The sequence below is a fragment of the Periplaneta americana genome, chromosome 15 (genome assembly GCF_040183065.1).
Source record: "Periplaneta americana isolate PAMFEO1 chromosome 15, P.americana_PAMFEO1_priV1, whole genome shotgun sequence".
Taxonomy (NCBI): domain Eukaryota; kingdom Metazoa; phylum Arthropoda; class Insecta; order Blattodea; family Blattidae; genus Periplaneta; species Periplaneta americana.
In genome coordinates this window covers 1,116,264-1,143,846 of record NC_091131.1, presented here as the reverse complement: position 1 = coordinate 1,143,846, position 27,583 = coordinate 1,116,264, and the positions used below count along the sequence as shown (strand labels likewise).

Genomic DNA, 27,583 nt, shown 5'->3' with positions numbered 1-27,583 from the left:
TTAATTCTGGCATGACTGACGAACAATAAATTAAATGTAAATTTCTTAAATCAAAGACATTTTGATAAGCTCCTATGATGTGTTATGAAAGCTATTTTAATCTCAATAAACTAAATATAAGAATGGCGAGCATTACAGCAAACCCTCCAGCAACAATCTTCAATTGAAGCAAAAATCAATTAGTCGCAGCAGTAGCAGCATCTCACGAGCTGCAACTCAATGCTAGAGGCAAGAGCATCTTGCTGCTCATGGCATCAGAGTAGCCACGTTAAGAAACACAGCAGTAATGATGTTACTTTAAGCCCGAAAGTATTTAAATACCCATATGCCAGTGCTTTTAAATGTCCCCGCAACAAAAAATGTTCGGAGGTGGCAGCATGTGACATAGGAACATTATTATTTTTTGCCATGAATATTAGATGAAATGCAATGTCGAATGGTTAAGAATTCACAGTCATATTACAATTAGTTTTTTCGCTAATATGAACAAGCGCATGGCAAGCATACTAGTCCTACCACCATGCTAAAACTTCTCCTTTTTAGGTTAAACCTTCCGCTGATAAAGTGTCTAAAACAAGTTCAATTAAATGATGAATATTATGAACTTTCAAATAATGACTATTTTACACACAGAATTTAATTGCTTTCCATCAAAATGTTAGGAGATTACCAGCAAACTATTATCAGGCAGTACATCTCACTAGAGGAAGAACAATTGTTTGTAATAATAATAATAATAATAATAATAATAATAATAATAATAATAATAATATTAAACTGCCCCCCCATTGAGGGTAGCCCTTAAGGACTCAGTATATGCTCAAAAAAAATTAACATACATATGTAAACATAGATATTAAATTTTAAAGAAGGGAAACAAAGCAAAGGTCGTGAAAAATTACAATTGCTATTACTGTGGCACCATGTGATTAATTAGGATTTGGCAGGATTTTTTAACACAATTATCACAATGTCATCCCTCAGAGATGTTGGCAGAGCAAACTGCCGTCGAAATTCTTCGAAAAAAGCTGGTGTAGTCCCTCGAGCACCTATGAGCAAGCCGAATACCTCAACGTGAATTAGGCATATTTCAGCTTGAAATAGTTGACTGTAGGCTCATAGATCGACTTCTTCTCAAGGTGGACCTCGGCTGACTGATGACATCCTACTTCAAAACGTATCGTGGGGTCCACAATGATGCCCTGTTTAGTGTCAGCATTGTACGCTAAAATATCTACTCGTCTCATTGACCATTTTCAGCTAGACAGGAGATTTCTTCTTCTGCTAACCAGCCCTTATTTCTTAATGCGACAGCAATTTTGGATCTTACAAGATGATGTCTAGAGTTCCTCAAGAGCAATCCCTGTTCACAGATTCCCAAGACGTGTGCTAAAGTTTCAATCTCCAGGCAGCCATGTCTGCACCGGGTACCGTCGAGAGATCTGCCGGAAACGGAACGAACAGCTGCGACTAGTCAGCGATGTATGCAATGGAGGGGGAAAGAAACTGGCCACCTCATTAGTGATACCTTATTGGTGTCACTTATGAGGTTCCAGTCTTCTAAATAAACATACCAATAAAACAAAAAACTGATGAATTGATCTGATCACTGCTTTTAGTATCTCATAATCATAAAGTTCACATAGTACGTCTGACTCAACATCATATGAAACAACAAGGAATATTTCAGCTGTCTTTACATGGATACGTATTAGGTCCAAATTTCTGTAGACATGTCTTCCAAATAGGGGGTAACAATAAACATAGTCAGTTATTCAAATATCCCTGCTAGAAATTCTAAATAGAACAAAGAAAAGCATTTAGCTATTCTTACTGATTCTATTTCAGCTATTCAAGCAATAGAAAAAGTTGAGAGTCCACTTGAGTCTACTGTCATCGAAGGAGTAAGATCTAATTACAAAATACTCCACACAAAATTTCAGCAAATAATTCTGCAGTGGATTCCTGCCCATATAGGACTGCAGGGAATGAGGAAGCATTACTGGCATGAGAACAGACACAGCTCACTCAACAAAAAACTAGTCAATGTGGAGCAGAAATACTGCTGTACTCTCAACACAAAGAAAAGCTATCAAACATAAGGAAAACAGTTGAAGTCATCCAACAAAATTTAAGAAAGGAAGCATTTGTCCCCTTTAGACTAGCTACAAGACATGACTGCTTGGGAGAGCATCTGCAAAAATTCGGACTTATAGACGACAATTTATGCAAATTCTATTCCACTGACAAAATATTAAATGGAGGACAAGCCCGACGTTGAACGAGTGTGTTCTGTTCCTGACAACAAGCTACATACTGGCTGGTAGGGAAAATTGATGCAATCAAAATCCCTCACGTTAGACTGACAACAAAATAATAATAATAATAATAATAATAATAATAATAATAATAATAATAATAACAATAACAACAACAACAATAATAATAATAATAATAATAATAATAATAATAATAATAATAATAAAGTCTGAAAGTTAGAATTTATAAAACAGTTATATTACCGGTTGTTCTATATGATTGTGAAACTTGGACTCTCATCTTTGAGAGAGGAACAGAGATTAAGGGTGTTTGAGAATAAGGTGCTTAGGAAAATATTTGGGGCTAAGAGGGATGAAGTTACAGGAGAATGGAGAAAGTTACACAACACAGAACTGCACGCATTGTATTCTTCACCTGACATAATTAGGAACATTAAATCCAGATGTTTGAGATGGGCAGGGCATGTAGCACATATGGGCGAATCCAGAAATGCACATAGAGTGTTAGTTGGGAGGCTGGAGGGGAAAAAGACCTTTGGGGAGGCCGAGTCGTAGATGGGAAGATGATATTAAAATGGATTTGAGGGAGGTGGGATATGATAGAGAATGGATTAATTTTGCTCAGGATAGGGACCAATGGCGGGCTTATGTGAGAGTGGCAATGAACCTGTGGGTTCCTTAAAAGCCATTTGTAAGTAAGTATGTAAGTAGTAATAATAGTAGTAGTAATAATAATAATAATAATAATAATAATAACAACAACAACAACTTTATTCTTACATCAGTAATGAAACCCTCTGATTTGCTTCATTGATACGTTAAATTTACAAACCTGAATGATATTGCTCTTCCAAGCCTAGAAATTCACATGGAGCAAAGAATCTGGTCACAGGTTTACTAACAATATTACAAAACAGGCTGCTTAATATAAAGTTTATTTACTAAAAAAAGTACAAACTAGTTATTGCTACAATATAAAGTTTCTTTACTAAATAGTACAAATCTAAACATACAGTAAAATGCAGTGTCTTAGCACGACACTTGATGTTAGTTGTCACGTTCATTGCTCGAAATATCGAATTCAGTTGCTGTAGTCAACGGATGGAAACCAGGACTGTAATGTGGCTGAACTAACGTACAAACTTCATCAGCATTAACATTCTAGAGATGCAGGCTATATCTGATTTCTCCAAACAAGTAAGAGACAGCCTTCAGCAGCGGACAACATGTAGCATAATAAAGATTTACAATATTATTTTATGGTAACTTATCTTAATATATTAAAATGTGGAAGGAAAAGAAAGAACTTGCTCATTTCCATACAACAAAACGCAGAACAAGAATGTCTTCAGGTACTCGATACACAAGCCACGCCACTCATCAGCCCCTGACGCCCACCTTGGCGGTGGCACGAGCTTCGCCCTCGCTGTTGGTGGCCACACACGAGTACGTGCCTGTGTCCGTGGGGCGCAGATCCACGATCTGCACCCAAGACGTCACCATGAAGGCCTCCGGCCCGCCCCTCACCTGCACCGCCACGTACTGGTCGTCACCTGCAAGTGAACTCACATGACAGCACGAGCACCACCTGCCAGGTGTGGGGACTGAGCCCAATGAAGTACAGACAAGAGGGGGAGACCTCAACTATCCGCCAGAGAATGGCGCGGCACTGTACTACCTGGCATGTGATGACCTATCTGCTCTGTATTTTTATTTTTTTTATTTTATTGGGTTATTTTACGACGCTGTATCAACATCTAGGTTATTTAGCATCTGAATGAGATGAAGGTGATAATGCTGGTGAAATGAGTCCGGGGTCCAGCACCGATAGTTACCCAGCATTTGCTCCTATTGGGTTGAGGGAAAACCTCGGAAGAAACCTCAACCAGGTAACTTGCCCTGACCGGGATTCGAACCCGGGCCACCTGGTTTCGCAGCCAGACGCAGGTCCACAGGTGTGGACTCTGCTCTTTAAGAGAGATATGCGTGTATAAGCAACTTTCATGAAGGGATTGATTATTATCTAATGAAGCTTGAAGGGAAAGCTAAATTGAATACTACTGCAGAGGACAAAACGAAATTTAAACACAACAAGTGTGAATTAAAAGCTAATAACAGAACTCAGATATTTTAGGAAAGTAAAATTATGTGAGTAAATAGTTTTTTCCCCCTTTTCAAGGAGGGCCCGCAGAGAAGCACCGCAGCCCTAGGCTTATTGTGCAACTTCCTTATGTTGGAATGATTGTTGAAGTCCTTAGGATTGCTTCCTTCAAACACATGGTGTCATCGTATCATCCAGTCCTGACCTCTGTCTGCCTGTGATGATCGATGGAATCTGTTCGCAATTCATGTGCCTGAATCTGCTGCATCCTCAACCAGTCAATTCCACGGCACCATCTATCCAAGGGAGCTACACTTCCCCGGTCACCTGCAGTCCGCTTATTAAAGTCCCTGAGGCTTCACTGGGTATGTGCAGCTCCCACAGACAGATGCCGCCTATAGACAATCCCGGAACCATGTCCACCATGTCCTCCTGATCGACCTGTAAACTATTGAGATTATTAATGAAATGATACTGATGAAGGCGAAATGATTCCGAAGTCCAATGCTGGAAGTTATTCAGCAATTTTGCTTCGAGTGGTTGAGAAAAAACCTCAGAAAAAACCCCAACCAGGTAACTTGTCCTGACCAAGATTTGAACCAGAGCCCAGTCAAGAAGTCTAACCATTACTCCACAGTGGTGGACGATCAATTAGTTACTAATTAGTGTAATTGTGATCTGTGAGTTTGTTTCTGGCACTCCAGTACCCACAGTTGCCAACCCTCTCATATTTTCCCGGGATCTCCCGTATTTAGCCCTAATTTTTAACAGTCTCCCAACTCCAGTATCTTTCTTCTCTTTGAGCATTTTTCTCCCTTATTTTTGCATAATGCAAAAATCTATTTGAAACATTTAGTTTTTTCAGGATTGAAGTGATTTATATTAGGAAGTCCAGAGACTGAGATGTGCCATCTCTTAGAAGGTAATACTTGCCAGAAATAGTTTCAGGGCTCACAGTTTAAAATCAAACAATGTTAGAATTAGAAATTCAGAACAAAAAAAAACTTGCGAGTAGTGTTGTAAGCATTCCAGGTAGCCAGCTCATGCAGAGAGTGTTTTCTGTTACGAACAGTAAGTGAACAGATGTTGGAAACAGAGCTGCAAATCACAGTCGACTTCAACTACTCACGCAGGCAATGTTTACAATTTGTTTGAAACTATTACGCGAGACAAAATATCTCAAAATAGTCGTAATTTAAGCCTAACTGAACTGAATAATTTGTCAGTTTTGTATGTGAAATATTGCAGATCGCCAAGTCTCCCTTATTTTCTACAAAAAAGTAGTTGGCAAACGTACCAGTATCTCACATAAGTACGTCGATGGCATGGCGACGTCACACAGCTCCTTGAGCAGCAATTCTCAACACAGACTGACATGTTTCACAATTTTAATTTCAGAGAATATCTCCCACTGATTTCTGCTTTTCATTGTAAGGGAAGATCAGAGGAATTGATGGTGAAAGAACAAGAAGTTTGTAAATTATCTTCCCTCAATTTCTGGAAATTATGAAAATATATATATATATCTTAAAATGTTCTAAGTGGCACTTGATTATTTCCAAAACGTCATTACTAACACTGACTTCATTTTGTTCAATACATTCAGAAACAGTTAGAAAACTGTACACCCTCGAACAGAAATTTCATATAAAATTGTTTCGCCTTTAGTTCAATCAAACCTCTGAAGCCATGGATCCCACACTCTCACAGCAATGTTTCCTTTGTGTTGGTGCATTGCTGCTGACCATACACAACAGGGCGGAATTGTTTACTTGTCACTGAGTGGATATATCAACACACCATTCCAACTATATGAAATCTGCCTCCATTTGTATGTTCTGTAAGTTTATATATCTGAGAACTTCATCACCCACAGATCTTTTATTAAAATCAAAATACGAAATGTGTACAACCAGCTCAGTTCCTTTCAGAAACAATTACAGATCAGTCATTCGAATTGCAGTTTTTTCGTGAATTTTAATGTTATCCATAATTTGTCATGTCAGAGCTCGTCATCATTTATAGGCCTATTGTGTTTTCAGATTTTCTTTATCTGTCATAATTAAACCACTAGACAAATAGATTCTACTGGGTTATTCCGTATCAATTCAACCAGGGCATGATACCCACCGACAGCAATTGTTATGGTACTTGATGAGTTTTATGTATACTAATATAGAAATCTGGCGTCATTTTAGACTAATTGGTTGTTGTGTTTATGAGTTACAGCCTGTTAAAGTCCACGTGTTCTCACTCAGTAACTGTGACATCGATGAGTGCACAGCGCAACAAAAATAGACATAAAAAGTGAAGGATGGAAGCTGGAGCCTTGATTCTTGCTTTACTTTGTTCAATATACATTGGACATCTTAACACTTTGGCTTTCTGAAGTCGATATAATGTATTTATTGATATTTATTTACTGAAGCATCTAATTTACTTGAAAAATTAGCAAATGTATAATGTTATACTTACTTACTGGCTTTTAAGGAACCCGGAGGTTCACTGCCGTCCTCACATAAGCCCGCCATTGGTCCCTATCCTGAGCAAGATTAATCCATTCTCTATCATCATATCCCACCTCCCTCAAATCCATGTTAATATTATCTTCCCATCTACGTCTCTGCCTCCCTGAAGGTCTTTTTCCCTCTGGCCTCCCAAGTAATGTATAATGTTATAGAAAACAATTTGTTGTATCTTCCAAATTGTTGATATTTTTTATAGTTAGGTTTTGCATCAGCTTTTTTTAATGAAAAAAAATATGTTTTGGAGAAATGAAAGGTTCTAGAGAAAAAAGATTATTCAATAAAATCTAAAAATTGAGCCATGTAAAATCCCAGTCAAAAACAAAGTTAATTAATATAATGCTACCTAGTTAATGGTGTGACATATCATTTAACAATTACAATATTGTGTAGAGCTCAGAGCAACTGAGCATCGATCTGTGCTTCCATATTATTTCAAGAAGCTCAAAACTGCTTGATGTTGAAGGGAGTGAAACAGACTATACAGGGTGGAAGTAATGTAACTCTGCAGATCATAACAGCTTACTTCTTGGATACAGTACAACAAGAAATTATAAAGCCATATTAGTCCAAATAAATACTTTCCTCAGAAAAAAATAATAATTTTGCCTAAATGTTGTCACTGTTTTACTTGATAAGTGCTAGCATTGGCGCTGTGTTCAGTTCCAGTTTGTAGAGTATCGCAAAGTTCGGTGTTCGCTCTGCAGGTGGAGGCCTGCGTGTTTGTTCCACCTTCTTATGAAATATTTGTGTTCTCCACTCCCACCCCTTCATGTCTTAACCGCTTAAGGATTTTAGCACAGATCTTGCGATTAGTTTTTGATATGGAATCAGATGAAGTTTGTAGCTAATGTCTTGGTTGCTTCTCTCATGTTCGAACATTGCAAGTACTATCAGTACGATTTTGATTTTCAGTCTATAATAAGGAATAATTCTTAAAGAAAATGGACGCTTTCCTTGCAAATTAAACACCATACAAAGATTTATTTCCTGTCAGCCCTGCTGTATTGAAGCATGCTGTTAGTAGGTGAGCTGGCAGGCTTTCAGCCTGTTCATTATTAACCATGCACTTAATTACAAAATGCATAATAGCTTTTTTATACATTTTAATGTGTTGCCCCTTCAAGCTGCACAGCTATATCACTTCCACCCTGTATAGTTGGGCAATCAAGGAAACTTATGCAGGAGAAAGGCATGCTTGCACTTCCAAACATAAGAGGAAAGAAGCTAGCAGACGAAATAGTGAAAATGATAACCGACTTATAATAATTCAAAGTTGCACAGAATATTGCCAGGTATGAAGGACAAAGTTAGCATTAAAAAAAAAAGTTCATGGTCAGAAACGCCTTATAGTTTGCAACTGAATTATGTTGTTGTTTTCTAATGCCAGGCGTTTGACAATAAAGTCATTTGACCTCTTGCACTCCAATATTTTTCAAAGATATTATCATGACCAGCCACTGAAGCACAGATTTTGAGGTGTTTCGAATCCATTTCTTGGTTTGAGTTGCACAATGGGCAGTTAGGGGACTGATATATTCCAATTCTATGCAGGTGTTTGGCCAAACAATCATGGCCTGTTGCCAATCTAAATGCAGCTACAGTCGATTTTCATGGTAAATCGGGAATTAACTGTGGATTATGATGCAGAGAGTTCTATTTTTTTCCCTTGGGATTGTGTTATCAAATTTTGTTTGTTGAAATCTAAGTATGTAGATTTAATAAATCTTTTCACAGAGTAATACGTAATACTGAATTATACTCTTCTTCTAAAGCAAGACATCCATCCAAAACAGTAGGCGTTTCAACACTGTGGCTAGCAGGACACCAGAAACACGTTCAGTGTGAGTCTACACAATACACCAAAATGCTCAGCTCTTGCAATTCTTTTCTTTGATATTTCGTTGGGATTTTAGACTTATTTGCACATGACTGCATTCTCGCACTTCTCAATGTTTGTGACTCAGTAGCCACTCTCTATTTATGGATATTAATAACATTCTATTGCAAACAGATTAATTCTACACACATGTGGAGGACTAGTACTGTATTCTTCCTAATTGTAAGTAAGCAATAAAAATGAGTGATCATTTTCTTTCATTTTTATAAATCTAATACTTAAGGCATATTTTGCCAATTCGGTACTGTATACAAAAGGCTGTTTGCAAAACACTTGAACAAAATTGGAATTATTTCTTCACCACTTTGTTCATTGTGCAATCTTCAGGATGAAATGGATCAGAATCAGTTCAGCAATGTCCAGCCTCTGCTCTGACCCCGCTATCTGGACAGCAAGAGAGTTAATGGTTTTATCATCAGTTAACGACATTTTGTGATCAGAATACAGGCTCATTTCTGCATCACTACGGTATTAATAATGAACATGTTACTCTTAGAACTGAGGACAGATGATGTCCTCCTCCATGCCGGTATGATGTTCTGACCTGGACAGAACCCACACGCAATCAGTTTTATACTGTAGTTAAATTGATCACTTCGCAGAATTATCAATACTTCTATTTTGGTTTTTTATGTAATAAAGGTATCTGTTTAATATAATAATAAATTTAGCTTCCCTTATGAAAAGGTTCCCAGATTTGACAAAGCGTATTAGGTATAATTTGGAAACACACCTAAAAGGTAAAATGATATGCATTTGAAACGATGAGGGAATCGAATATACAAAATGTCAGAAAAATTTACACCTAAGTAGAGTTTGTGCTCATTTACAGTTAAGAAAGGGGAAAGAAAATATCATCAGATAGGTTAGAATGATTTGAATGCCATATACCTCGATAAAAATAATAGTACGGATTTATTGGCAGTGATATCTAAACCAATCAACAGCCATCGGTTAAGCTAACTTGAAATTTCCATTATTACTCCCATACAAATGATTTCTCAATATCTGAAACGATCCTTTGAGGACACTAATGGCTATTTCCTTCACAATGCTGTCTGTTAGCCCCAGGTTTTTACATTTGTTGGCAAAGAAGGAGGGTATGGTACCTCGTGTTCCCACCATCAGACCTATTACACAGTGGTGTATACTGGTTAAAGGGTTTGGGCTACCGCTGACCCTATTATTACACAAAATATATCTAACAATTATTTTAATTTTAATTACTATGGTAAAACTAATAATACAAAATTATTACATTATGTTATATTATAAATTTTTTCTTTTGTAATTTCCTTGGGCTACCACCGGTAGCCCCGGTAGCCCGCATAATACGCCCCTGCTATTACATCAATGTGGGACAGGCTATATTTATCTTTATAGAACGGGATTGTTGGTTCATAGATCTGTTTCTTTTCACTGCCCACCTCATGTGGTTGACCTGCATGTGTCTCAATTGAAATTGGTTTCTAGCAACTCTACTCTACAAAATAAAACTTTGCAAGAGCTGTTTTCCGGATGATAGGTGATATAACATACTTCGAGAGTTTCCACGCCGAATTCCAAGAAAAAGTTAACATTTCCCAAACAGAAAAGTCATTGTGGAGCAGTGTAATCATTAATTGAACAAGAATAAAAAGGTAGTAATGATGAAGATGAAAAGTGATAGTGGTAAGAAGCTATTTCTGAAGACTGTAACGGAAAACTTGGACATCACTTTTTTAAAACTGTAAATCAAAACCGACAATCAGTGGCTGACAAGATTCACAAGGGTATCAAGATTGTAGCGGACAGCTTTTTGATATCATTACTCATAAAAATTGTATCACATCACACAACACTGTGTAATGCACAGAATGTAGTCTTCAATAACATCAGACCTTTGGATATACAAAAGTAGGCACAATTATTGAGGAAGGACAGAAAGTGTATCTGCCTACTTACTTGGAAGTACTCTGATGTCGCCATTGTCCGCCTGGAACTCCCAATGCACCCCCGGGATAGGATAACCTTTGACTTCGCAGTCCAGCGCCAGGCTTTGATGAAGGGTGCCAGCAACATCACGCGGCCCCGATGTCACCCAAGGCACTGCAACAATGGAGGCATTTAAATCCTTACTGAAGGAGACCCTGGCCCATGGCGGCAAAATTCTGAGGAAAAAAAATCGAGTTGAAAATAAATGTTCGATATTTTTCCACTTCGTAGATTCCTGCCTTAAATAGTAGTGTATGTTGAATTGTTGTTACCGTACAAGTCACTTTCTTTTTTATAATTTCACTACTAAATTCCTAAGATTTGCGCAATTTAACTGGTGGGGGGCACAGTACCTACCACCTACACAGCAGGTCACCCACATTCGACCTCGCTGGTCAGTTGCAAACAGCTCCAAAACAAGTTCCTTAATGTTTTTAGTTTCCTCCTGGTACTCCAGTCTAATAATATGTAGGTTAGGCAATTTGCACAGCCGAAATGGAAATCATTGACAAAATTACAGATTAATAACTAAATTAAAAATTTCAGTAACATTACATTAAAATATAAATTGTCACGTTTCACGAATGTATTGTTTACGAACGCTTGTTCTGAATAATGAACCAAAATTAAACACTCAGTTTCACAAATATAACCATTTTACAATATAACCATTTAACATTTCAATGTATGTTTTAGATAACAACAACAACAACTACAGTAATTTTTTTCTATTTTAATTTTTAAGCATTTTCGTCCAAGCTTTATATTAAGTGGTTCTATGTAAGTTACAGAAATTTTACTATTCTCCAATTATCATAGCATACATTTAGAAATACATTCTCAAGGAGTAACAAAACAACTGGGAACACTGCATATATTACAAAAACCACCACTACCAATAGCGAAAAGGATTCAGCAAAGGAAAATCAACCAGTGGTTATTTTTATTCAGCTATTAGAATATTATTTAAAAACTAATATACCTACCATACATAGATTACGCAAGGCAGTAGTGGAGTCAGTCTGCTTATCAACTGTGCATTGATGGAATTGGTGATAGTGAAATGAGTCACCACATTACGAAACTTGATGATTGCCTTAGCCCAAGTGGAATTCGAACCCATGCCTGCTCGATACCCCTAGACCACACTGGTATCTTGAACAGTTCATAGAAGTGGGGCTGAGACTAGAGTGCCCATCCCCACCAGTCCAGGTCACTGCTAACTAAATGGTCAATTTAAGACTACGGTAAACATGAGCGCCAACACCTTCATGCTTCCATGACCTGAGGTAGTGTGGTCAGCACCACGCTCCGACCATCTTTAACCCATGTAGGACCTGGTACTCAACTTGGCAGGTGACTGAGTGGACTCTAGTACCATTCTGGAAGCTTTGGCAACGGGAAAATTAACATCACAACCTGGAATTGAATCCAGGACTTTCCAGTCCATAGTCAGTTGTAGTAATAATAATAATAATAATAATAATAACAACAACAACAAAAACTCTTTATTACCTTTTAGAATCTCAATAATAAAAAAAATAAATAATACAGTACCTATTCAAAATACCAGCTTCAATTACCTCCCTGCAGAATTGAGTAGGCCTATGTGAAGAATATGGACGACAGAAACATTAAAGAAACTACAAAAAATATGTGACACAATTAAGATACATCAGTCACTGATTTTGATTTGGAGTAGTGGTCAACATATCTGACTGCGAAACTAGCCTGGCTGAGGATTTTCCCTGAACCCATTACAAGCAAATGCTGGGTAACTTTCAGCACTCATTTCATTGCCATTATCATCTTCACCTCATCCATCCTGCCAACTACCAAACCCATGTCATCCTATCAAAAGAATCCCACCTAATGGGTGCCTCAACCTCAGAACAGGATTTTCAACATAATCGCCAGATAGTAGGTAATGACCAGCCTACATGTCAAAGTGTTGCGATAATTAAAAAAATTAAAATATGTCTAAAAAAACAACACGATCAAGGAATTGCAGGTTCAACACCGAGAGTGCTAAAGGAAGCTGGAAACAGCGTAAATGAATATTTTAAGATCTGCAGCATAAACAAGTGCAAACAAGGAGGACTAGTTAAAGCAAATGGTGGGAATTAAAGAGAACAGATTTTTTGTTTAAGTTTTATGTCTTCTTCATAAACTGAAATTGCAATGGAACACCAAAAGATCCCAGGCAACAAAAGTTCAGAAAACTGCACAAAACGTGGGATATCATTCCGGACTGATTAAGTTGAGAAGTACCTGAGTGACAGGGTCCCCAGTGCTTCAGGTACACGTGCTCCACATCTGCGATCTGGCACACCGTCTCGTAAGTGCGATTGTCTGACCCGCAGGCTTCCTGCGTCTCCTTGCAGAAGCACAGCGCCTCGGGTTCGTCCTGCAACATCAAATGAAACCTCTCAGCTGTCTCACAGGACTCAATTCAGGGGGGAACACACACACATGAAGACTTCCTCATCACACTTTTATGCGTTTTGTAATAATGTTACAAATTACATCATTGTACATAGTCTATTTTCTTGAACTATTATCCAGCGAAACAGTATATTCAGACCAAGCAAGGTGGCTCTGTGGCGAAACTCCAGCCTGATAGGGTTCTTCGTTGGTTTCCCTAATCGCTAAGGCAAATGCTGGGTTATCATTTAATCACCACGAACCCCAAAAACTTCATTTACAGTTACAAAATAATAAAATCAAATTAGATAATGACAACAAAGACGACTACACAGCACACTTCGTAAAGCAGGTGGAACACAAGGCCACCTGTCTGCGGCAAAGTGAACTGAATGAATGAAAAGCCCTGGTGTAGCTCAGTGGGCTAAGGCACTTGCGGTGTCGCACTCGGGCGCGGGTTCGACCTCCGCTTGGGCTGATTACGATTGGTTGAAATACTTTGTTTCCGTCCGGATAATGAAAGAAATACGGCCGTCAGTCATTTTGTCGAACTTAAAATGTTTTTATTTCAGCACATAAATATTTTTAATTTCGTCGTATGGCAACATTGCAATGAGAATATTGTCACCTATTTTTGATAACCCACGCTCCTCAGATAAAGGACACCTTATTCAAAGTGTACCTATTGTTCATATTGAGGGTGAATAGCTCCTTACGTGTTTGGTCATTCCTGTCCTTCCCTTTTCTAATTTCTTTCATTTTTAGCACCTCAGTGTAGTCTATATGTTACATCTGTGACCATGAAGGCAAGGTGGACGTTTTACAAAATTCATACTGCAACATTGTGCAGCGTCTGAAGTTCATACAGTTTGATATTGTGGTACTTCTACCCATAATTCAGAGTGGAAGATATATACCTATTTCAATATAGTTTTCCACAATGTGAGAGAAAAAAAAAACATTCACTAACAGAAGGGCTCTGATCTTAGTTGCACAAAAGTGTTTGATACCTCGACGGTGGTAAATAGGAAAGACCAAAAATAAATAATTAAACAAAAGTTTTTAACCACTTTCGAAATTTAGACGTGTTGTTTCGGAGCTCCTGGTCTGACACACTGTTTTCTTTAATTTTTCTAAGCCAATTCTGTCCTACGTGAAATTTACACTATGTGATCTTAACACTAGGAAAATTAATTTTGGTAGCATTGCATGATACTATTTCATAATCTAACAAAAGCGTCGAAAGATTAACTGCTTTCCACATATTGAGGAACCACCACAAGTTATATGTTTGGATATTAGCATTTGGCAAAAGAACAAGTAACTACAAGAATATTCAAAGCATTAACACATGAATGTGTGGTGTGCATTTGATAGAAATGATTGGGAGCATAATCAAATGTACCATCAGCGAAAAAAAAAAATTTGCGTTTATTATTAATGCGAAAAGTTAGATTTGTTTTACAAGTTATTGAGGCAATTTCACTGTTGCCGTCCACATAAGAACTCTTCTTCAATATGTAACTACATTTTCGACAGAAAATATTATAAGGCTTCTTTGATGGAAGAAGGAACAGGAGGAAGCATTTTGCAAAGTTTCCTATAAATTGCCTGCCTGAACAGATGCATTTTGGAAAAAAAAAAAATCTCAAAACTATTATTTTGCTTAATTTCGGCCCTAATCAACTCTAAGGATTTTGCATGTAAATCACCTGCTCCATTTATTTTCAATGCTGTGCGAATTTCTTGTTTTCTAATTTATTAGATATGATTAAAATGTTTTCATGATCACGATACCTTGTTTTATCAACGTTTGTTTTACTGTCTTGTCCTCGGTTGTTTTTTATTATTTCAAGTCCATGTTTACAAAATCTTAACACGTTAAAATACATATACACTTACGTAAAGCTATAAAAGAATATTATTTTATTTATAAAATCTTTACATGTTAGCACTTCCGTAAAACTCTAAAAGAACATTTGTTTATAAAATATTAACATGTTAAAATACACATTTAATCAGGTCTCTCTCTAAAAGAGCATTTGTTTAAAATAAATTCTCTAATATGCTTTGGGCTTCCACGTTAATTCCCTAACCACTATACAAGAAAGCGAATTCGCTACTATACACTACCACTAAGAATAAGCAAATGCACTCTTTGCCTATGAAATGGCTACAATAGAGTATACCGTACAGTGTTGCCAAACCAAGCATGTTGAATTCTGAACATGCCTATATTAAAAGAAGTGCGATGAAATGAAGCCTATGTCCTAAGGATGAAATGCGACCAAATGAACTGCAGCGAGAAAATTTTGCATCTTATGTTTGTGCATCAGCATAATAAGCAGTACCTGGTGTGAAAGTTACACTCGAACGGATTTTTTTACGGTACTGGCATGTCGTCGTAATAAAGCACTGCATTGTTGCCCAGAAAGCATATGCTGCATTTGTGTCCATTGGACTCAGCAGCAAATGCTTTAGTTGGGGAACTATTTAGTCCAATGGGAAATTCTGTTTCATTCGGACTGCAATTATAAGTAATGAAACATAAAAGTTTTGTTACAGTATGCATTATAGTCAGTTTTTTTTTAGGAATTTAACCCCCCCCCCCCCAAGAGCCAAATTCTGGCTGCGCCACTGCATAAAGATATCACTTATATCGACTTCAAGCCCTGCGTTGCACGGAGATATTAAGAAATTATAAAAATTATTGCATATAACTTAAATCTTGTCTGTCACGTTTTGAATTTCTTCAGTGAAAGCTCAATCAGGGAATTTACGTTACCACACGCAGATGTTTCATATGTCCCTCTCTGGGATCAGATTCAGTAATTTCGGGATTGCAAGCTGAACTCTTTCCACCTGTACTTTTCTTTAATTAGGCGCATGTGAAAATTGGTAATCCACACCTGTGGAGTAACGGTCAGCGCGTCTGGCCGCGAAACCAGGTGGCCAGGTTCGAATCCCGGTCGGGGCAAGTTACCTGGTTGAGGTTTTTTTCCGGGGTTTTCCCTCAACCCAATACGAGCAAATGCTCGGTAACTTTCGGTGCTGGACCCCGGACTCATTTCACCGGCATTGTCACCTTCATTTCATTCAGACGCTAAATAACCTAGAAGTTGATACAGCGTCGTGAAATAACCCAATAAAATTAAAAAAAAAACTGGTATTTCCCTTATTTCTTTTGCTTTATTTTGACAATGTTTCACTTCTACACAAGGAACGTCCAACAACACAATTTTACATTTTTTCTCAATGTAAACAAAATTTATGGTCATTATTCTTATTTATGGATTTGGGAAAACCGTTTTAATAAAACGAATTTCACAGAAAATTTTATTGCAGAACGGACTGAGAATAATGTCCAAGGATATTCTAAATATACATTTGGGAAGCAATCTACCCAAAGACGTGGACTACACAAATTATGTTGACGAAAGAAACCTTAGCAAAGACAATAACGTGGGCACTGTCTGAATAACAAATCAAACGGATCTAAGCAGAAGACACTACAAACCAAGGATAACTGAAAGTGTCGTAGCCTTGTTACCATGTATGCAGTACGCTTTATAAGAGGAGGCCTGTGCCGCGGTGCATGGATCGCAGTTCAGTTCAGTTTTGCTTTTGTGATGAAGGCAATGCCACTTGTGAGGGCAGTCGCATATAATGCAGTAGTTTTCGTGCTATCTTTTTATGTAAGCATCCAGATGTCATAGTACCGAGAACAGTCGTTCGAGTTTAATGTCAATAATTTGTTTCTTCCTTCTTGCTCGTCTTAAACGTACTCAATATTCGTTATCATAATGGTTTTAGGGAACCGGCTTCAGTGTTATAACAGCAACGCACAAGTGACACGCATTCCAACAACAAAATTACCGTAACAGTACAATTCTTCAGTCACTCTTCAACGCAAAAGACCCGGTCGACCTGAATAGTTCGACTAACAACCACCGTAAATAATACTATCTGCCAAAATAACCAACATAAAAAGAAAAGTGTTCATTGGAAATCTGTTATTCAGCACCCTGTATGTGAAAAAGCCGTAGCATAACAAATGCTGTCCGATGTTTACATCAGAGCTGCACAACGCATCAAAGTCGAGAGGCGGCGCAGCTGTGAGCTGCTTCAAGACGCCTTCAGCAGGCGTCGCTGTGATCAGGCCTGTCTCACGTTCTGGCGATGCACTTGAACTGCATGACGTCAGCACATATTTCTTCTACATCTGCTGACGCTTCCGTCCGATGTCGTCTAGGGGTGGTCAAAGATGTCACAGATTTGAGCTCCTAAATTCCTAACATGAGGAGAGAGAGTAAGAACGAAGGCAAGTCGTATTCATTTAAATGTACAGTTCAGTGGTATTGGTACCCGCTCAACACGGAGGAAGAAGGGAGGAACTGTCCTGTGAGGACGCAGTGGACGACTGCGACAACTATACTTTTAAAAATAGACAGAAAAATCCTCACTAACTCCTCGGATGAACGTGTCTAATTCGGATTTTGTCATTTGTTTTCTGTGCTGTTGTCCAATGCGAGTGAGCAAGCTTCAGAATAGTTAATTTTATTTTCTATTTCAATTTTAATTAATTTTGCAATCTTGCCTATCCTCAAAATTGTGTTTCGAGCTCAACGTTATTTTCTTAAAATCGCCCATTTTTAATGGACACATTATTTCAATAATATTCTACATCATCATCATCATCATCATCATCATCCTGTCAAGTACTAAATCCCAAAAGAACTGTTACGGCCTGAAAAAGCGATTTTCTTGCCATCTTTTCATAGGTCGACCAAGTGACCGTTTCCCATTTGGACGATACTTCATTATTGCCTTAGGGATCCTGGATGAAACTATTCTTGAGACGTGTTCCTTCCAGTTTAACTGATATCTGGAGGTATAGTCCAGTATTGATGACACATTAAGTTCTTAAGTACATGGGCAATGTTCGACGTCGTCGTGTGTCGTGTGGGCGTGGGTGCGATGAGGATTCGAGCCTCGTCAACTATCACACGCTCACTGTAATGGAGACCTCACTATCCATTTGTGATTCTGGTCTTTCCCAAGCCGAAACAGCTGATCTGTAGATTTAGTTTGGGTTCACTAGCCACTACTACGCCTCAGCAACGCTTTCGTCCGTCACAATTCCGCTTGGGCTGTCGGAATTCGAGCTCAGTGCTCTGGAGGTCTGTATTTTAATTCTGAAGTAGTTGTACAAAATCTGAGGTTGAAATTATGGTTAACCCTGTCCCAAGGTTCATTCGGGTGCTCCAGTATTCACGTGCCATCGATCATAATGTTATCGTCAAGTTTCCTTAAATATTAATTGGCAATGGTCACAAGATGCCTGCCTTCAGACTATCAAAATAAACAGCTGCCAAAGCAAAAAGAAAAAAATCTTAAAACCAACAAAAAGCGCTGCTCATCATCTTGCTTTCCATTTCCTGTCGTTTCTACAGGCATCATCTTGGCGGATTTTGGAGTCACAGTTGTCAGCCAGTTTGCATGTTGCAGGATAACGCTGATAACCGCTGTCGGTCATGAACGCAACGCGTTTCGTTTTGAACTATGGCCCCAAAAAAAATTCACTATCAAACTTTTACTTCCTTATTTTAGTTCTTAGTTGTTTATCCTTTCTTCTTTATTAGGTTCTCACGTACCGATACGTATTTATTTATTTATTTATTTATTTATTTATTTATTTATTTATTTATTTATTTATTCTACAGCTACGGAGTGCGCTTCCTATCCAACGGTTTGAGGTTTGGTTCCCGGTACGGGCGAGCTTTGTCTGCATTCCACGGAACTACGTGTTTGTTATACTTGTCCTGCGGCCAGCCCTATATCGTGCTTCGCCATCCTGCCCACGCCGCACTGTAGTCTGTATAAATACAAGAAGATTTAGTCACCGGTAATTAATTCTTCATTATTCACATAATTACTTCGCTATTCATTCAGTTGTTTATTGCTGTTTATTAAATTCTCCGAAGTTAGTACGAAGCACAACCATACATGGCAAGATTTGGTTGTAAAAACAGAGAAAGAATGATGGTATAGAGGATTTATCACCAACGAACACTAAAAGAAATTAATACATGATGGTAAAAGCCTATATGGATTTCTACGGGAGTCAACTTACAGCGAATGTGGGATAGCCCGCGATAGTCGAGGTCATGCGAGAGTGAGTGCTGGTGAGAGATTGCCGCTTGAGGTAGGAGGAAAAGGAAAGGAAGTGATTATGCATCTGTGTGTATTTATTCACACTGCAAATGGGTATATACCCGGTGGCAGTGGTAACTAATTACACTCAATAATGGCAATAATAAAAATTAATAAAAAATACAATGAATAATAAATGTATAATATTAATATTACTACTACTACTACTAATAATAATAATAATAATTAATATTACTACTACTACTACTACTACTACTACTACTACTACTAATAATAATAATAATAATAATAATAATAATAATAATAATAATAATAATAATAACAGGGAGCATCATAAATTAAATGAAGCACGATCACTTAAAATAACATTTAAAGTAAATCTAATTTGTATCTTAACCCTAAGTTCGAACTAAAACCCACGAGTATGATATGTTCATACCTGCACAAGTACCTTTCAGCACTGCACTCATTTCGCTGACAACTCACTCACTGCACTGGAACTACGACACATTTCACCGATTCTATCCTGACTTCACTAACGCTTCAAAAACATTTCACTGTTCAAATACATTGCACTGCCACTATAAACTGCAAAGTTTCACTGACAGAAACACACTTCAGTAACACAACACACTTCACTGACACAACACACTTCACACTTCACTGACAATACACTTCACTGACAAATACACTTCTTCACTGATACAACACTTCAATAACAAAATATCAATTACACCCTTTAAATAGTGTGTATAATATACTACCGTCTATTAGTAGTCCTTAAGCCTATTTTTAAATACGTTTTTGGTTGTTGGTAAAGCCTTTAGTAAGTCTGCAGGTAAAGCATTCCAGTCCCTGATAGTACGATTGAGAAAAGAAAACTTTCCAGTGTCCGTCCTCTATCTTCTTTCCCTCAATTTATATGAGTGGTCGTTCCTTGAAGAGTAATTTGGCGGCTGCAACCTATTTTTTATTTCTCTCCAGGCAGGCTCACCTCTGTATGTTTTGAACATTGCGCATAATCGAATTCGCGTTCTCCTGTCTGTGAGTGTGTCCCATTTTAATGGTGAATTATTACGACAACACTTCTCGTTTTTTGAATCTTTTCCAGTGTTTTAATATGTTCTATTCTGTAAGGATCCTAACATGTAGCACCATATTCCATTACTGGACGAACTAGTGATTTATATACAATCTCTCTGGATTTATCAGAGCCTTTTCTTAGTACCCTCATCACAAAGTGTAACGCTCTCCATGCCTTTCCCGCTGTGTCCGTAACGTGTCCCTCCCCAGTCGAGATCGCTGCTAAATGTTATTCCGAGGTATTTACATTTGTTAACTTCCGGAATGGTTTCACCCCCTAACGTATACGATGCGATTATTTTATTTATTTTTCTTGTAAAGCTGATGGCTTTGCTCTTTAGAGAATTTGTTTTCATTTCGTGGCTATTTTCCAATCATTTATTCTATTGAGGTCATTCTGAAGAAGAGTAGTATCTTCATAACTTTTTATTTCCCTGTATATGATACAATCATTCGCGAATAAGCGAACCCTGGACAAGATGTTAACTGGCAGATCATTTACAAAAGCCAGGAATAAAAGAGGCCCCAAGACACTCCCCTGTGGGACTCCGGAAGTAATTTCAATTGAGTTCGATAATTCCTCCCCCACCCGTATTCTCTGAGTGCGACAAGTTAAAAATTCCTTGATCTACTGGAGTACTCTGAAGTCAATCTCCGTTGATTATAGTTTAACCAACAATATGTCATGTGGGACTACATCAAATGCGCGTGAAAAATCCATAATCACTGCATCTACTTGGCTATTTGAATCTATTCCGTCTGCTAAATCCTGACACACAGTTACTAAAGGCTGTGTGATGTATCCTGTCTCACTGTGAAAAGAGAGAGAAAGGAGATATGTCTTACTTCGTCTGTATTGTTATGGCAATGGGAGAGTGAAGCGATGCCGTCCATCCATCCAGTGGAGGAAGGGACCAGTTGATACATTCTGTAGCGCAAAATAAAATTACAAAATATCTCTCTTCGTACTGTGTAGTTCCGTCACTGAGCTTGTCTTTCAAGAAACTGAGTTCCGGCAGCCTGTACAGTGACAAAGGTTTGAAAGGAATCCTGAAAATTTACAACCCTCCTATAATCTCCACCCTCATTTGAAGGGACTTCGTTTTATTGCTACTGAGATAAGATAAACCTTACCAGGTATAATTGACTCTGACATGAGTAGCCCCCCCTCCCCCCGAAATCCATGCTGACAGTTATGTAACCAATTTGAATCATTCCAATGCTGCCTTAGATAAGCTGAAATCAAGTGTTCCATCTGTTTGCAAACTTCGAACTCCATGCACTGTTACACTACGTGGGAGATTGTAGGCGAGAAGCGAGCGATTCGTATGAAAGTTTTACCGAAAATTAGTTCATCATAAAATAAATATTTTGAAACATAAATACGTAAATAAATGAATTAATTAATTAACCATATTTCACAAGAAACTGTTATGACATTATCATACCTTCGAACGTTCAACCATGAATTTCATATTTGCACGAGGCAGAAAAAAAAATTGAATGCACTTATGCAGTAGGATCCATTTCTTCGCATAGAAATTGTTTAGCGGAATTCCCTACATGCAAAATAGTTTTTACCGGTAGATACAGTAATATAATTTCGCTTTTAAACTCTTGTTTCTGGTCACTCATTAAATCAGGCTACCAGCGTAGTTGGAGGTTATCGCCGAGCTGTCTGACTGGAGTTCAGAGTTCAAACAGCGCACAGCCATTAATTACTGCGATGTTTCGCAACAATGCGGAAGTGAGACTCACCCGGGGTGCGAGGTCTGGACGCAGCAGACAGTGCAGGTTGGCGCCGCACAGCCCGTAGCGCCGGGCGTCGGGGGGCAGCACCCCCGCGAGGGTGGCGTTGAAGCACTTGTCGCCCTCCGCGAGTCCGCACACGCCCTGGGGGCAGCAGCCGCAGATGTCCGGCACAAACCCTCGCGGGCACTCCGCTTCCGGCTTGGGACAGTTCTCTTCGATGCATTTGGGACAGTTCTTGCTGGGGAACTCGCCCCCTCTGCACCACAAACAATGAACGGTATTGAAAGGAAAGGAAGAGGAATGTTAATGATTATGGGTTATAAACAGACATCGGATTCTAGGGCAAATGCCTATTTTGTTTCTTTAGGAGAAAAGTAAAAATAATTATTAATATTTGTGTTTCATGGAAATTTAAAGGTATTCAAAGAGTTTTATAGTGCCCTAAAATGTCCTAAAACGGTTATTAGAGCCTAATTTGTTAATATTCGCCTAAAAGTGCCTAACTCACTGTAAAGTTTCGCATTTTACTCTTACTTTTTATAATTTATACATGCATTCACTGCGAAATTTAAGGCATTTAAAAAGTGGAAAGTTTGCTTCACACCGGCCATGAAACCATTGATAAAGGAAACAAAATGTTTTGAATCTCACGACACTCGCAATAGATTTCACCGAATTTAACATGTTTGGAGGCATAAATGCCGACAAAGAACCAACCTTAGTTTTGAAGCAGGCAACAATCACAACATGTGCTGCTACCGAATCAGAGATATACTATACTATAAAAATGACTGTTTTCGGTCTGAAACCGATTAGCTGTACTGCCCTTCAGAGTGTCATAAAATCACAATTTTTGGAGAAAGAGTGTTTTTTAAATATTTATGAAAAGTCGTAAAACTGCGAATTAGTAGGGTAAACCGTTACAAAATATTTAAAAGAATGGCCCTCCTAGTGTTAACACTACCAGGAAATGCAACAATAAGTGGAACTTTGTATTTTTGTCCAATTGAATCTCAATAATAACGGTTCATTTGAATGCTCGTTAACAGTTGCTCTTTCCCTCACCTTATTTGTGTTGAGAAGTTTTGGGCGGTAGGACGTTTTCCTGTGAAGTTTAACGCGATAATGCCGAAAAATATAAGTGCAAAATCTACATTGATCCGGCAATGGCTAACAGAATATTCAGAATTCACTTATGATGGAAAAATAATATTCTGCAAGATTTGTAGCAAACAGGTATGTAACAATAGTTGAAATATATAAATTCTATTAATTTTAATGAGTAGGCCTATAATATTTATACATTGACTGAGCTATCCTGAGGTATAATTCTTTTTAAGACCACTACACTTTAACCTTTTAAATTCCGATAGTTAAAGTATTTGCAGGTCATTAAAATTCTGATTGTTCGAACCCACTAACTTTGTGATAGAAATACGGCAATACAACAATTAGGATTTTATTTAATTCAGTTTACTTTACATTTTTAGATTTCGCAAGAAAAGAAGTGCCACCTAAAGCAGCATGTGCAAGGAGCGGCTCATAAGGCTAAAGCTCAGCAGAAAAATCAACTGCAACAAACTTTACTAACACAGCCTACTTCATCCAATCTCAGCAGCAATTTCTATGCTGATTTAACCAGAGCGTTTGTTGCTGCTAACATTCCCTGGAATGCAATTGAAAATCCGGTTTTAAGACAGTTTTTACAAAAATACTGCAAACAAAATATCCCATCTGAGTCGACCCTAAGAAAAAATTACTTAGACAGAATATACAATGAAACTTTAGCTTCCATTCGGGAGGATATAGGTGATTCTTACATATGGGTCTCTGTGGATGAAACCTCAGATCCTATGAATAGATATATAGCAAATATGGTAGTAGGAAAACTTAGTCCTAATGGACCTTCGATTCCACACCTCGTATGTGTTAAGGAACTTTCGAAAGTGAATAGCCAAGCCATTGCTTATTTTGTAAATAAAGGCCTATAGTCTTTATACTCAGGTAATATAGACGATTCTAAAGTTCTGTTGTTTTGTACTGATGCTGCCTCATACATGGTTGCTGCATCTCCACTTCTTAAAACATTTTATCCTAACCTCACGCATGTAACCTGTCTAGCACGTGGCCTTCACAGGGTTTCTGAAATAATCCGGAATGAATTTCCTCTTGTCAATTCGTTTATTTCTAACACAAAAAATGTTTTTGTAAAGCCCCATCCAGGATTTCAATATTCAGAGAGAACTTTCCAGATATCCCACTCCCACCTCAGCCGGTTGTTACACGATGGGGAACCTGGATTCAGTCAGTGGTGTATTATTCTAAGTATTTTAAAGAAGTGGTCACAGTTATTGATAAATTACCTGAAAGTGATAGTGCAGCGTGTGTGAAAGCAGTGAAAGATTGTCTGAATGACTCACGAGTGAAAAACGATATTGCCTACATAACATCAAACTTTTCTTTCATACCTGCAAGCAATGAACAATTAGAACGTGAAAAACAATCTCTTTGTACCCAAATAGCAATAGTAAAGGAAGCTCAAGTGAACATACATTCTGCTTTGGGCGAAACTGGGAAAAAAGTTAAAAATAAGTGGGACAACGTATTAAATAAGAATGTAGGATTTTCATTGTTGGAAAAAGTATCAAGAGTGATATCGGGGGAAAGTGTAAATATTCCAGCAAGTATTGATGTTTCTATTGTACCTAATTTAAAATTTGCGCCTCTCACATCAGTTTCGGTTGAAAGAAGTTTTTCTGCTTTCAAAATGATTCTCAGTGACAAAAGGCAAAGGTTAACTGTGGAGAATTTAGAAAAAATTCTGGTGGTGTACTGTGCAGATAATTATAATAAAGTCTGAGCATGGAACTGAATTTCAATAACTTAAAATGAGTAATCTTGATATCAATAATCATTATTTCATTAGTTTCAATATATTAAATTTGTGCAGCTCTGTTTATAAATATAATATAGTATTCTTTTTCAATGTTTAAACATACCTTTTTGTGCGTATTTTAGTGTATAACTAAAAATTTCAGTGAAAGAAATAAGTATGATACCTTGATGTGCCTAAAATGCCTATTTTCATTAAAATAGAGCCTAATTTTACAAATTTTGAGCTTATTTTAGGCGCCTAAAACTGCAATTTTTAGTGCCTAAAAATCCGATGTCTAGTTATAAATAAAGCTACAGATCAGGTACTTCTAGCACAATAGAAGATTAATGAATTACAAGTGGCCACACAATTCCTGCTAATTTAAAGATATCCGGTAAGAGATCGAAGTCACGGCAAATTTCCGACAAGATCTAAAACCCTAACAATTCAAAACACTATAAAAATAAGTCAATCATTTTAATTATTTAGGTTGGGATATCTCTTATAACTGATGATTTACAAAACAAATTCTATAAATTTCAGTAATCGTATGTGTGGGACTAGAAAACAAATCCTCAGAGATATCAAATTAAATTTTATAAAGTAATGCCTACGCCGATACTGTTATATGGATGCGAGACTTGGGCACTCAAAACAATACAGGGCGCCGAAATAACAAGAGAAGACAATAATCCGACGACAAGTATACACTTTTAACTTTAATAATAATAATAATAATAATAATAATAATAATAATAATAATAATAACAGAAAGAAAGAATAATTGGAAAGTCCTTAACTTAATGGCTCAATAAAAAACAACCAGACAAGCTAAAACTTACAGACTCACTCGAGATGATGGGAAGATGACTGATCATGAGTGAGCGGACCTACTGTCGGTGACTCAGGAGAAGACGAGAGCGGACTGAGGAGGAAGGGATGTGAACAGATAACGTAAGACAACACGGTCAATATTTGTTCTGCAGTAAGCGGAAACATTAGGTCTCCTTCTGTTCAACTTAGCTTTAATTTCCATACGCATTGTTACTCATGTTTCCTGCACGAGTAATAACCTGGCTACTGGGATGCTTATCTGAGCGATGTTTATAATAAACAGCGATAGTCAAGAAGGTCACATTCTTTCCGCTCGTCTTCTCCTGAGTAACGGACAGTAGAAAGTCCAATGCATGTACATGATGGTGATGGTGATGGTGATGATGATGATAAAAATAAGACACTGCAATTGAGCTACTGTAAGAACAATACTTAGGAGTACAGTAGACTTGCTAACTCGGCCATTCTTGCACAGCAGGGTGCAGGATTAGCGAGAGTGCCTAAGGATTATTAAATGTAATGTAATAAACTGCGCCAACCACTTCACTTGCACCACACCAACATGCCTACCACGCTACGTGACATTCAGTTGTTTTTCTGATCGCAACGCTCCTGTCATGTCCCATCTTTCAAAAAAACAGTATAGCAAAGGCATGTGGACAACAATAAAACTTAATTTGCTAAAACCTTAAAATTTCCAATATATTTTAACTTCTATTCATTTCTTAGGCCTAAACAATAAAGCTAATTTTTATTGTTCTATCAACACAGAGACAAAGGCATTAGGCCTAATCAAGAATTTTGTTGACTAACGTTTTATGAACTCTCGGAAATCGAAAGTACGATTTGGAGCAATTCGTAATGCTGTAATTGTAGCAATTATAAACAGCACATATACACCCTGACATTTTAAAACGGCACTAATTAATAAAACTACTATTAACTAGTTCAGCAACAAGATACTGTACATTGCAGTTGATTACAGCTTGTTTCGCGAGTATCTCCACACCGGCCGCCTAGGTAGAAGCACACAGATTAAACCAGTACGCTTAAACTACGTGCCTTGTTCATGAAGTACCTACAGTAACTTACATATCCAGACTACACGCGGTACGTGCCTTGTTCCTGAAGTACCTACAGTATATATCCAGACTACACGCGGTACGTACCTTGTTCCTGAAGTACCTACAGTATATATCCAGACTACACGCGGTACGTGCCTTGTTCCTGAAGTACCTACAGTATATATCCAGACTACACGCGGTACGTGCCTTGTTCCTGAAGTACCTACAGTATATATCCAGACTACACGCGGTACGTGCCCGGTGCTGGACGTACAGTACCTGTCTATCCTCAAGGCAGACCCGCAGCACGCGAGGGCCAACAGCAGTGCCACTGCAGCTCGAGCGTCCATGTCGCTGACTAGCACTGCGCTCGGCCCGGCGCGCTCTGTTATAACGTCGTCACCGTCCTTGGCCTTGTAGATGACAGAGATACTCGCTGCGTTAAAGAAGAGCATTCAAAGGCGTCCTTATTGAGTCGACTCTGGTTTTGAGATTCCAACAACCGTCAGAACAAGAGCGTATTTGTTAATTCGCCGGTTTGCGGTCACGTTGAGATAGAGTTGTCTGATCTCTCGTTTATACAGCAAAGTATCCTCTG

General features: G+C 38.0%; 1 protein-coding gene across 1 annotated transcript; it reads right to left on the bottom strand.

The window, feature by feature from the left end:
• Positions 1-3,198: 3,198 nt before the first annotated feature.
• LOC138715794 (insulin-like growth factor-binding protein-related protein 1) lies at positions 3,199-27,583 on the bottom strand. Its single transcript, XM_069848871.1, has 5 exons — positions 27,265-27,583; positions 22,219-22,468; positions 13,051-13,186; positions 10,750-10,893; positions 3,199-3,832 (listed from the first exon to the last, which is right to left on the bottom strand). Exons 1-5 carry the CDS (start codon positions 27,438-27,440, stop codon positions 3,660-3,662), a joined length of 879 nt encoding a protein of 292 aa, XP_069704972.1. The 5' UTR covers positions 27,441-27,583; the 3' UTR covers positions 3,199-3,659.